We start from the raw sequence: 12,815 nt of genomic DNA, 5'->3' as shown, positions 1-12,815 counted from the left end.
TTAGTGAGACATGATTACTCATACACAAAGCTATGTTGACTATCCCTGTAGAGTCCCTTGCCTTTCCAAATATATAAATCCTGTCCCTCAAGTTTCCCTCCAACAACTTGCCCACCACTGATGTCAGGCTCACGGGTCATTGGTTCCCTGGCTTTTCCTTACCATCTTTCGTAAATAGTGGCACCATGTTAGCCAACCTACAGTCTTCCAGCACCTGACCTATGACTATGGATGATACAAATATCTCAACAAGGGACCCAGCAATCACTTCCCTAGCTTCCCACAGAGTTCTAGGGTACATCTGATCAGGTCCTTGGGATTTATCCACTTTTATGCATTTCAAGACATCCAGCACTTCCTTCTCTGTAATATGGACATTTTTCAAGATGTCACCATCTGTTTCCCCACATTCTAGATCTTCCATGTCCTTCTCAACAGTAAACACTGATGCAAATACTCGTTCAGTATCTCCCCCATCTCCTGTGGCTCCATACAAAAGCTGCCTTGCTGATTGTTGAGAGGCCCTATTCTCTCCCGAGTTACCCTTTTGTCCTTAATGTATTTGTAAGAACCCTTTGGATTCTCCTTAACCCTATATGCCAAAGCTATCTCATGTCCCCTTTTTGCCCTCCTGATTTCCCTCTTAAGTATACTCCTACTGCCTTTGTACTCTTCTAAGGATTCACTCGATCTCTGCTATCTCAACCTGACATATGCTTTCTTCTTTTTCTTAACCAAAACCTCAATTTCTCTCATCATCCAGCATTCCCTGTACCTACCAGCCTTGCCTTCCACCCTAACAGGAATATACTATCTCTGGATTCTCGTTATGTCATTTTTGAAGGCTTCCCATTTTCCAGCCAAACCTTTACATCAGAACATTTGCCCCCAATCAAATACCATCAAAATTGGCCTTCCTCCAATTTAGAATTCCAGCTTTTAGATTTGGTCTATCCTTTTCCATCACTGTGCTAAAACTAATAGTATTATGGTTGCTGGCCCCAAAGTGCTCCCCTACTGAAACTTCAGTCACCTGCCCTGCCTTATTTTCGAAGAGTAGGTCAAGGGTTGCACCTTCTCTAATAGGTACATACACATACTAAATTAGAAAATTTTCTTCCTTCTCCATAACATTGCCCCATCTCAGCATATCTGCCATTGAAAGTTTCATTCATGTTTTAACTACCTCTTGATTTGACTATTCCAAGGCATTTCTGGCTGGTCTCCCATATTCTAACATCTATGAACTCGGCGTCATCCAAAGCTTTGCTGCCCATATCTTAAATCACAGCAGGTATTGTTCCCATCTCAACCCCGTGCTCCCTAGCCTATACCACCTTCTGGTCAAACAGCATCTTGGTTTTAAAATTCTCAAATTTGTTTTTGAATGTTTTCATGGTCTTGCATCTCCCAACCCTCTAATCTCCTCCAGCCCCCTTCCAACCCTCCAAATTTGTTCGCCTCTAATTTCACCTTCTTCCGCGTCCCAATTTTTAATTGCTCCACCACTTGGGACAATACCCTTAATTGCCCAGATCCCAAGCTTTGGACTATAATGCCTACATCTCTCCACTTCTCTTTTGGTCATGTGACTTCATATGGTGCCTTCTATTGTAATGCTCCCCTGAAGTGCTTGAGACATATCAAATTAAAGGCAGTATATAAACATATGTTATTGTTGTCACAATTACTTTGCCAGTGTGAATTTCGACTGCCTCTTCACTCACAAAGATAAGTTTCTTAAAATTAGCACCAGTGATTTTTTTTGGAGTTTGCAGCAAGAAAAGGCTTACAGAGGGGTTTCACTTTTACTAAGAGTTGTCATCTGAGGTTGTGCATGGAATGCTTTTAATTATAGGTTGTGGTGGAAAATTTCTTCACCCCAGCCACCAGAATATTTCCCCTTCAGCCAATGTGTGCTGACCATATGTGTTCTGTTCAATACTCTGTGTGCCTGTCTTTTGCTTTAAAGAAACTGACACTTCTGTAGAGTTTTCTTTTATTTTGTTTCCGCTCTTTAGCTTGTTTAGCCATTGTATTGACAGTAAGAAATCCACTTATGTTCTGAAGTGGACAATAAATATGCAATGAAAAAGTATTTGATTCCATGACTATAAGCTCGAATGCAACAGGTTTCCTCCCCACTCTCTACAATTTCAAACAATACACTCATATCTCTACTGGCTTCCATATTATTCAGCAAATAGTAAATGCTATGTATGGGCATATATGCTTGTTCAAAAGTAAAGGTAATTGCTGTAAAATGGAAGTGAGTTGGAAATTTGAAAATATATTGAATGCAATTTATTAGCAAATCATATTTACTTCTGATTTAAACTATCAATTAGTTGTATAAGAAATCATAAAACTAGGTAAAGGTTCTAAGTGCAAACATACAGTGATGTCACAAAAGCACAATGGGAGACTCACCACTTTGATCTGATCACACTAATCTTTGTAAAACTAAAAGCCAGAATGGCAATAGCAGCACATTTGGGATTGACACAAGGAAAAACCTGTCACAACAAAAGCTGTGCAGGAAAGAAATTGCATGGTCCACATTTTTTCTCTTTCATTTTTGCATTTCTGTACTTTCTCAGTGTTGGTTTTGTCGTACTGATACCCTATGCAACATGCATTACAATCTAGAGGCTTTCCTACCATATCTGATGTCTCCACATCCCATTCAGACTTTTGAATTCAATTATTGTCTATGTTAATATCTTCTGATACATTTACTCTAAGATGCGTTGAATACTTTTCAAACGTGTTTACTGTTCTTAATGGAATAAGGGCAACTAGTGTGGCATGGTGGTTAGCACTGCAGCTTCACTGCACCAGGGACCCAGGTTCGATTGGGCAGCTGTCTGTGTGGAGTTTGCACATTCTCCCAGTGTGTGTGTGGGTTTCCTCCGGGTGCTCTGGTTTCCTCCCACAGTCCAAAAATGTTCAGGTCAGGTGGATTGGCCATGCTAAATTGCCCATCGTGTTAGGTGCATTAGTCAGTGGGAAATAAGCCTGGATGGGTTACTCTTCAGAGGTTTGGTGTGGACTTGTTGGGCTGAAGGCCTCTACAGTTTCCACAGTGTAGAGAATCTAATATCTAATGAAAGTGTTCTTTTAAGAGTGTTTTTTTTTTCATTAGTGCTGCTATTTGCACATTCAATAGACAATAGACAATAGGTGCAGGAGTAGGCCATGCTGCCCTTCGAGCCTGCACCACCATTCAATATGATCATGGCTGATCATCCTTAATCAGTATTCTGTTCCTGCCTTATCTCCATAACCCTTGATTCCACAATCCTTGAGAGCTCTATCCAACTTTTTCTTAAATGAATCCAGAGACTGGGCCTCCACTGCCCTCTGGGGCAGAGCATTCCACACAGCCACCACTCTCTGGGTGAAGAAGTTTCTCCTCATCTCTGTCCTAAATGGTCTACCCCTTATTTTTAAGCTGTGTCCTCTGGTTCGGCACTCACCAATCAGCGGAAACATGTTTCCTGCCTCCAGAGTGTCCAATCCTTTAATAATCTTATATGTCTCAATCAGGTTCCCTCTCAGTCTTCTAAACTCAAGGGTATACAAGCCCAGTCGCTCCAGTCTTTCAGTGTAAGGTAATCCCGCCATTCCAGGAATTGACCTCGTGAACCTACGCTGCACTCCCTCAATAGCCAGAATGTCTTTCCTCAAATTTGGAGACCACAACTGCACACAGTACTCCAGGTGTGGTCTCACCAGGGCCCTGTACAGCTGTAGAAGAACCTCTTTGCTTCTATACTCAATCCCTCTTGTTATGAAGGCCAGCATGCTATTAGCCTTCTTCACTACCTGCTGTACCTGCATGCTTACCTTCATTGACTGGTGTACAAGAACACCCAGATCTCTCTGTACTGCCCCTTTACCGAAATTGATTCCATTTAGGTAGTAATCTGCCTTCCTGTTCTTGCCACCAAAGTGGATAACCATACATTTATCCACATTAAACTGCATCTGCCATGCATCTGACCACTCACCTAACTTGTCCAGGTCACCTTTTAATCTCCTAACATCCTCATCACATTTCACCTTGCCACCCAGCTTAGTATCATCAGCAAATTTACTAATGTTAATACCAATACCATCTTCTATATCATTAACATATATTGTAAAAAGCTGCGGTCCCAGTACTGATCCCTGCAGTACCTCACAGGTCACTGCCTGCCATTCCAAAATGAAGCCGTTTATCACTACTCTTTGTTTCCTATCAGCCAACCAACTTTCAATCCAAGTTAGACCTTACATTGGAACATGAGTAATGTTATCTATGTTTTAATACAACCCAACATTATTACTTTGCTCTTGAGGCTCTTTTTGATGTTTATTTGTGTAAAATTCTTCAAGGGATCATTGAATATTAAAAATGTTTATCTGAATAAGAAGTAAAAGGAGGGTTAAGAGTGAGAGAGAAGTAAAAGTTTGGAAACAGTTACATGGCTACCATGTATCATTATAGTGCACTACATTGGGGAGACAGGCCGCCTACTTGCGGAATGTTTCAGAGAACACCTCTAGGACACCTGCACTAACCAACCCATCCGCCCTGTGGCTGAACACTTCAACTCCCCCTCCCACTCCGCCAAGGACATGCAGGTCCTTGGCCTCCTCCATCGCCAGACCATGGCAACACGACGCCTGGAGGAAGAGCGCCTCATCGTCCGCCTAGGAACCCTCCAACCACAAGGGATGAATGCAGATTTCTCCAGCTTCCTCATTTCCCCTCCCCTCACCTTATCTCAGTCCCAACCCTCGGACTCAGCACTGCCTTCTTGACCTGCAATCTTCTTCCCGACCTCTCCGCTCCCACCCCACTCCAGCCTATTACCCTCACCTTAACCCCTTTCCACCTATCGCATTCCCAACGCCCCTCCCCCAAATCCCTCCTCCCTACCTTTTATCTTAGCCTGCTTGGCACACCTTCCTCATTCCTGAAGAAGGGCTTCTGCCCGAAACGTCGATTCTCCTGCTCCTCGGATGCTGCCTGACCTGCTGCACTTTTCCAGCAACACATTTTTCAGCTCTGATCTCCAGCATCTGCAGTCCTCACTTGCTCCATCATTATAGTGCAGGTAAACTAACCAGAGTAACCTGGACGGAGAACAGAAAAACACAAGTACGGTAACCTGTCCACAACATTTATCAGTAGAAGCAAAAGAGCAACTAATTAAATCTTTTGAAAGATTCCAATAGCTACTGAGGCCATTTTACTTAAAAATAGTTTAATCAACTATACTTCAGTGTTAAAAACCAAAAGAACTGCGGGTGCTGTAAATCAGAAACAAAAACAGAAATTGCTGGAAATGCTCAGCATGTCTGGCAGCATCTGTGGAGAGAAATCAGAGTTAACATTTCAGGTCGAGTGACCCTTCCTCAGAAGGGTTTTTGTTCATACTTCAGTGTTATTTATTTAGTAAATACATTATTTTGCATATGAAATTTAACTTTGCAGTTTGAAATTGTTTACTTTTTGTTTATATTTTGGACTGTATATTGAGTGGATAAAACAGCATTTCTGTTATTTAAGAGATAATTCAGAACATTTTTGATACAGGCAGCAAGTTGTGAAAGGATGATACAAAGCTGACTGTAAGGTTTCGTATAGAAAGCCTAAATATCTATTGAAACAGAAACTTTTCATAATGCTGAGTGCTGTTGCAGACTTATTAGGTAAAGGAGGCAAGGTGCAAATTCAGTGAGTATTATGCTGGTTTTCACAATGAATATATTGGAAAAATTATCCAATTAATAAACCCAGCCAAACCCAGGCCAATCTGATCCAGGCATAGAATATTGGAATGAATGGTGTTTCTGAACCTTTAATGCTACATAATTTGATGTAACAACATTCTTTTTCTTTATCTATGGAAACTTCTCCTGATAGGTGTTTAGTTGTTCACCACTGTTGACATCTGTATATGGTTCTGGAATAGGGAGCTTGCAGTTGGTCCATTGGTTATTGGACCACTCTATCTTTTGTTCGCTGCTACCTCTATTTCATGTGTAAGTAGTCCTATGTTGTGGTTTCATTAGGTTGACACCTCATTTTTTTTAGTGCACATGATGCTAGTCCTAGCAAGTTCTTCTGTACTTTTCATTGAACCAGGGTGCATCCTGAATTAATAGTAATGGTTGAGGTGGGGGGGGGGCATACTGCATGATGGATTGGCAGATGGACTACAACATGGGAAAGTGAGAGGTCATTATGTTGGTAGGAAGAATAGAGGCATGGACTATTTTCTAAATGTGGAGAAAATTCAGAAGTATGAAGTGCAAAGAGACTTGGGAGTTCTAGTCCAGGATTCTCTCAACGTAAACTTGCAGTTTGAGTCAGTAGTTAGAAAGTCATTTGCAACAATGGAATTAGTTTTGAGAGGACTTGAATATAAAAGCAGGGATGTACTTCTGAGGCACCATAAGGCTCTGGTCAGACCACATTTGCAGTTTTGGGCGCCATATCTCAGGAAGGCTGTACTGGCCCTGGAGCGTGATCAGAAGAGGTTTACGAGAATGGTCCAGGTAGGAAAAGCTCATGAGGAATGTTTGAGAACTCTGGGTCTATACTTAGAATCATAGAGTCATAGAGATGTTCAGCACGGAAACAGATCCTTCAGTCAAACTCATTCATGCCGACCAGATATCCTAACCTAATCTAGTCCCATTTGTCAGCACTTGGCTCACATCCCTCTAAACTATTCATACACCCATCCGGATGCCTTTTAAATGTTGTAATTGTACCAGCCTCCACCACTTCCTCTGGCAGCTCATTCCATCCACGTACCACCCTCTGTGTGTGAAAATGTTGCCCCTTAGGTTCTTTTATATCTTTCCCCTCTCACCCTAAACCTATGCCCTCTCGATCTGGACTCCCCCACTCCAGCGAAAAGACTTTGTCTATTTATCCTTTCCATGCCCCTCATGATTTTATAAACCTCTATAAGGTCACCGCACAGCCTCTGTTGCTCCAGGGAAAACAGCCTCAGCCTATTCAGCCTATCCCTATACCACAAATCATCCAACCCTGTAAATCTTTTCTGAACCCTATCAAGTTTCACAACATCCGTCCGATAGGAAGGAGACCAGAATTGCACGCAGTATTCCAAAAGTGGCCTAACCAATGTCCTGGACAGCCAAACATGACCTCCCAACTCCTGTACTCAATACTCTGACCAAGGAAAGCATACCAAATGCCTTCTTTACTGTCCTATCTACCTGCGACTCTATTTCAAGGATCTATGAACCTGCACTCCGAGGTCTCTGTTCAGCAACACTCCCCTAGGACTTTACCATTAAGTGTATTAGTCTTGCTAAGATTTGCTTTCCCAAAATGCAGCACCTCTCATTTATCCAAATTAAACTCCATCTGCCAGTTCTCCACCCATTGGCTTATCCGATCAAGATCCCTTTGTAATCCGAGATAACCTTCTTCGCTGTCCACTACTTCTCCAATTTTGGTGTCATCTGCAAACTTACTGACTATACCTCTTATGCTCACATCCAAATCATTTATATAAATGACAAAAAGCAGTGGAACCAGCACCGATCCTTGTGGCACACCACTGGTCACAGGCCTCCAGTGATAGGAGAGATTCAGACCCAAGGGCACAGCCTTAGAGTAAAGGGAAGATCTTTTTGGAATGGAAATAAAGAGAAACTTCTTCAGCCAGAGAATGGTGAATCTATGGAATTCACTTCCACTTAGGCTGTGGAAGCCAGATCATTAAGCATATTTAACATGGAGATAGATAGATTCTTGATTATCAAGGGGATCAAGGGTTATGGGAGAAAGCAGGAGAACAGGGTTGAGAAACCATGATTGAATGGTGCAGCAGACTTGATGAGCTGAATGGCCTAATTTCCTGCTCCTATGCCTTATGGTCTTATGATAATATGATAGGTTGAGGTTGAATGCAACGTTGCTGCAGTTGCCCCTTAGTATCTCATGGGTGCTCAGTTCTGACTTGCTAGATCTGTTCAAAATCTATTCAAAATCTATTCAATTTATCACAATGGCAGACCCACTCAACAGAATGGAGGGTATCCTCAATGCTCGATATGGACTATGTCTTCACAAGGACCGTGCAGCATAGTCATTCCTACTAATACTATCATGGAGCAATTCATTTGGAATAATATATTAATGAAAACAAGGTCAAGTAAGTTTTCCCCTCATCATCTGCTGCAAACTTAGTTTGGCAGGTATGTCCTTTAGGATACATTGAGTTCAGTCAGTAATGGAATTACTGAGCCACTGTGTTGATGGACATTGAAGCCCTCCATGAAGAGTACATTTTGTGTCATTACAACCAGTGATTACTGTAAACTATGTTCATATAACTGTCTAGCAGCTAAAACACTCCATCATCCTTTGTTATATGATTTCTGTTCTGGTTTAAATCTACCACTTAGACTATTCAGAGATCATTGCAGCATGACAAGATTTAGAGGTAACATTGCTTGCCAATCCCAGCATTTCTTCCAGATGGTGTACAATGTATTCAGCATTTACTGAGGTGGGGGTAAATAGAGTACCAAGATGAAGAGGACAGGGAATTGTGCGAAAAAAATTCCAATGGCAGAGAAAAAGAAATAAGCTAGTCAGATCTTTAAAGTGTGTACAATCTGGCAGTCCTGGTGAAAATTTGATAAGTTGCAACAGTACCAGTAATGGATCTTAAGCTCACAAGGGATCAGTGTAGCTTAGAATGGGAATATGAATGATTGTATCGGATCGTGTGTCGTAGAGCACTCAGGCTGATAGAGTTCAGATGGGATGAAGTTTCTGAGGAGGACAGTAAAATGAGCATTTCAGTCATTAATCTCCAAATGGATGAAGGTGTAGCATCACAGGATTGAGGAACATTCAGAAACTCCTCTTATTTCTCATTTAGACACTACATGCTGCTCTTGGCTACACCCTTCAAAAACGCATAGGTCCCACATCCAGACTGACGAGACCTTGTTGTACTCACTATCACCTCTCACAGCCCATCCACTGGCTTTGAATTTGCACATAACTTGTACGAAATCAAGCAGAGAATGAGAAGAAATATGCTCCCGAAAACATTTAAAATATAATATTAAATCTATTCCCTTTCATCCCTCTCACAAACATGTTCCATGAACAGCAGGTTCTAACAACTTTATGAGGCCAGACCAGACCATATACAACTCTTGGTGTTGTATGGAACCTAGGGATGAGCTCCTAATCTCATATCCGTTCTATTACTATGATCACCTACATCCACCTCTGTAACCCATCAACCTGCTCTGCTCTTGTATCAACTTATGTGTGCTGAATTCTTCATTGTGCCCTTCTTAGCTATCGGCTTGATAATTCTAATTTTTTTTTTCTGGCCAATCACCCATCTTCCAAACTACATAAAATTATGCAAAAACATTTCTGCTCAGTAAATCACACCAAGTCCTGTTCCCCCATCAGCCCTGTGCTTGCTTGCTGATCTACATTGGCTTCCCATCTGACAATGCCTCCGTTTTAAAAATTCTTATCCTTTATTTCAAATCCCACTGTGGCCTCAATGATTCATTAAGTCCTCCAGTAACTCTGTCCAAACCTACAATAGGGGTAAAGTATAAAAGGACATTAGGAAAGCAATGGAATACCACAAATATTAGAACAATCAAATCAAGCTTGTACATGAAGCCAGAATTGGAGGGTGGCTCTGAACTTTATTATGATTCTGTGGCAAAAAGAATGTGAAAATGATGAAGACAGTGAGAAAAGATGCGACCAGAACTAAGAAGAGGCCTCTCTCACTAAAAGATTGAGCAAATTGTTTTTGTCCTTTTGTTTTCCTTGAAAAAGGTTGAGGAGATCCGATGAATAAGCCTTTACATTTTGATGTGAGAAACAGTTTCAACTGTTGTGTGGATGCAACACATGGGGACACAAACATAAGATAAATACTAACTAACTGATCTAAAAAAGGATTTAGGAGGATTTTCTTCTCGTAGACTGGTTAGATTGTGTATCTATGAGAGTGAAGAAAGGTTGTAGTGTGGTGGATAGTATTGTTAAGTTTAAGATGCAGAAACAGAAGCATAGGCGAGCTGAGCAGGAGTAGGCATTCTGCCCTTCAAGCCTGCTCCATTGATTGATTTGATTAATTGTCATATGTACCTAAGTAGAATGAAAAGCTTTATTTGTGAGTAGTACAGGCAGATCATAGTAAAAGTGTAGAACAGTTACAAGAAATATTAGAATTAGATCTGCTATAGTGAGCTTGAAAAGGGTCACCCAGTGTTGGCGCCATCTTGAATTCAATATGATTATGGCTGATCATCGAGGTCAATACCCTTTCCTAACTTTCTGACTGTACCCCTAATTCCCTTTAGCCCTAAGAACAATACATAGTTCCTTCTTCAAAACATTCAATGTTTTGGTCTCAACTACTTTCTGTGGTAGAGAATCTCCACAGGCTCACCATTGAAGTAATTTCTCCTCATTTTCAGTTTTAAATGGCCTACCCATATTCTTAGACTATAATTCCTGGTTCTGCACCCCTCTGTCATCAGGAACATCCTTCCTACATTTAGCACATCTAATTCTGTTAGAATGTTTATGAGATTCTGAGACGCTCCCTCATTCCTCTATACTCCAGTAAACCCAGTCCTGCCACCCCAGGAATCATTTTGATTGCACACCTTCTATAGCCAATACACCATTCCCCAGGTAAGGAGACCAACTGCTCACAATACTCCAGGTGTGGATCTCATCAAGGCCTTGTGTAATTGCAGCAAGACATTCCTAGGAGCTCTTGTACTCAAATTATCTCTCTGTGAAAGCCAACATACCATTTGCTTACTTCACGGGTTACTTTCAGTGACTGGTGTACAAGGATACACAGTTCTGATGGCACCTCCTCCTTTCCCAATCTATCTCCATTCACAGAAACCGCCTTCCTGTTTTTGCTACCAAAGTAGATACCCTCACTTGTTTAAATCCCAGTGATCCAATTGTTTCAGACAAGTGCCTGTAAAGTAGCAATTTCAGGTTTGTTAGCAAGACCTATAAATACAAGGAAGAAAAAGCGAGATTCCCCCACACCCTCAACAAAGGTTCTTGGAATTCAGAGGAAGAAATTCTGGCAAGAATCTTGAATCCACATAATAACAGCAGAATTGTTGCTTGTCAATCAAGGGAGCTGATCTCAGCCAATCATCTCGATATTCCTGAATGGAGAAAGTCTCTTCAGTGAGAATGAGGAGCATTGAGAGTGATTGCCAGGGACTAGAACAGGTTAACACTAAATCTGGCACGCGTTCTCTCACTGTCATACATGTCTCCTGCACAGAACTTGTTGAAACGATCCTGGAAGAAAAGTAAGAATGGGTGGTGGGGTTAGAGGGAGGAAGAATTTGTAAATCGGACAGCAGGAGCAGTATTGCTACATAAAGAAAGCATGAATTTTGTTTTTGAAGTTCAGCTAAAATCAACATCACTAGACATGTATAGGCAGGAGTGTTTATTATGCACGTGTATTTTTATACCTATCTAAAAATATCAATATCTCTGAAGAAAGGAGTCGGGTCTATTTGAGAAAATAATTAGATAACCCGTTATCATGTTCGCCAGAGAAAAAAACAGGGCTCCTATGAGCGCCGTGTTTAAATCATCTGCGTTGTTTTTAGTGTGATATACATTGTAACTTACTTCTGTGCCGCTGGTAAATGTTATTTTACTGTTAGTGTCTTGTTTACTGGGAACAATGCTACTCCCGCCACCCCCGGTCCATCACTAAATACATTGGAATGAATTACAATGGAAGAGGGCTATCAGCTCGCTTCCTTCCCGTCAAAGCGCCACCATCCAGAACTACAGCAGATTTCATCCAAACGCCAGCAGCGAGGAAATATCAGAACTGCTGTACTTTTCCTTCTCTCTCTCTCCCTCTCCCTCCTTGTGAAGCTTATCCGTCCCCTCTCGTCGTGATCTCAGCACTGAGTCATACCGTGAGTTGGAAGAAACAATGATGGAGTCCTGAGCCCAGCATCAAACCCAGCACCGGGAGAGAGAGCAGAGGATTGAACAGAGGGAAGACTTCGAGCTTTTCAGCGAGAGATCTTTCAACGCGTACACGCACGCACACACACATATATAAAACACCAAAACCAAGGAGTCTGCTATGGCCGGAGTTCTGTGTAAAACTTTGTACGCGTTTACCGGCGACCAACATCAGCAAGGACTGAAGTTCGAGGCTGGGGAGATCATCAAGGTTTTACAGGTGTTGAACGGCGGATGGTGGGAAGGAGAGAAGGATGGGAACAGGGGTTGGTTCCCTGCGAGTTATGTGGAGATTCTAGAGGTAAGCATGCCACAAATGTCTGATAACTCCACCAAACCTGGGACGTCCCCAACCCCAGTGCTCTGGTTCTTCTCTGTCTCAATCACTCTAAATTCAACCTTGTTGCAAAAAAACGGACGGGAATTGCTTTGTATTTCAGAGCAAATGTGTCGCGGACGAGAAATTTGATTTAAATGGGAGAGTCAGAGTAAGGGTTTGCATTGTGCACCTTCCGACCTGGCTGTTGTATGTTTGTAGGGTGAGCCAAGACTGGTACCAGTCAGATTCACACACACACATTCTCTCTCTAAATCTGAAGAAAGAATAAATGAGTAAACGGTCCGGAAATTGTGACACAATCTTTGGAAACTGACATTTTGAGGGAGACTGGGCAATGGAAATGAGGTTGGCTGTTAGAAGTTCGGAAGCTGCATCTTGGAAGCAGTCTATGAGGGTGCTGTTGTAGTTTAAGGTCTT

At 41.8% G+C, this 12,815-nt stretch overlaps 1 protein-coding gene and 1 long non-coding RNA gene across 2 annotated transcripts in view; one reads left to right on the top strand and one right to left on the bottom strand.

The window, feature by feature from the left end:
* The window catches only part of LOC148145278 (uncharacterized), a 33,146-nt gene that overhangs the window by 2,578 nt on the left and 17,753 nt on the right, over positions 1-12,815 (bottom strand). Inside the window, exon 2 of the long non-coding RNA XR_015761370.1 lies at positions 4,928-5,124. This is a non-coding gene — a long non-coding RNA (uncharacterized LOC148145278). The remainder of the gene's footprint in view (positions 1-4,927; positions 5,125-12,815) is intronic.
* Positions 11,880-12,815, top strand: part of gas7b (growth arrest-specific 7b) — a 456,796-nt gene continuing 455,860 nt past the window's right edge. The window contains exon 1 of the mRNA XM_043714439.2: positions 11,880-12,359. Coding sequence (XP_043570374.1) covers positions 12,180-12,359 — 180 coding nt within the window. The 5' untranslated portion in view covers positions 11,880-12,179. The remainder of the gene's footprint in view (positions 12,360-12,815) is intronic.

This window comes from Chiloscyllium plagiosum, unplaced genomic scaffold (assembly GCF_037043375.1).
Source record: "Chiloscyllium plagiosum isolate Xiang-an unplaced genomic scaffold, Cpla_swu_hap1 HiC_scaffold_25, whole genome shotgun sequence".
NCBI lineage: Eukaryota > Metazoa > Chordata > Chondrichthyes > Orectolobiformes > Hemiscylliidae > Chiloscyllium > Chiloscyllium plagiosum.
This window is presented reverse-complemented; position numbering and strand designations above follow the sequence as displayed.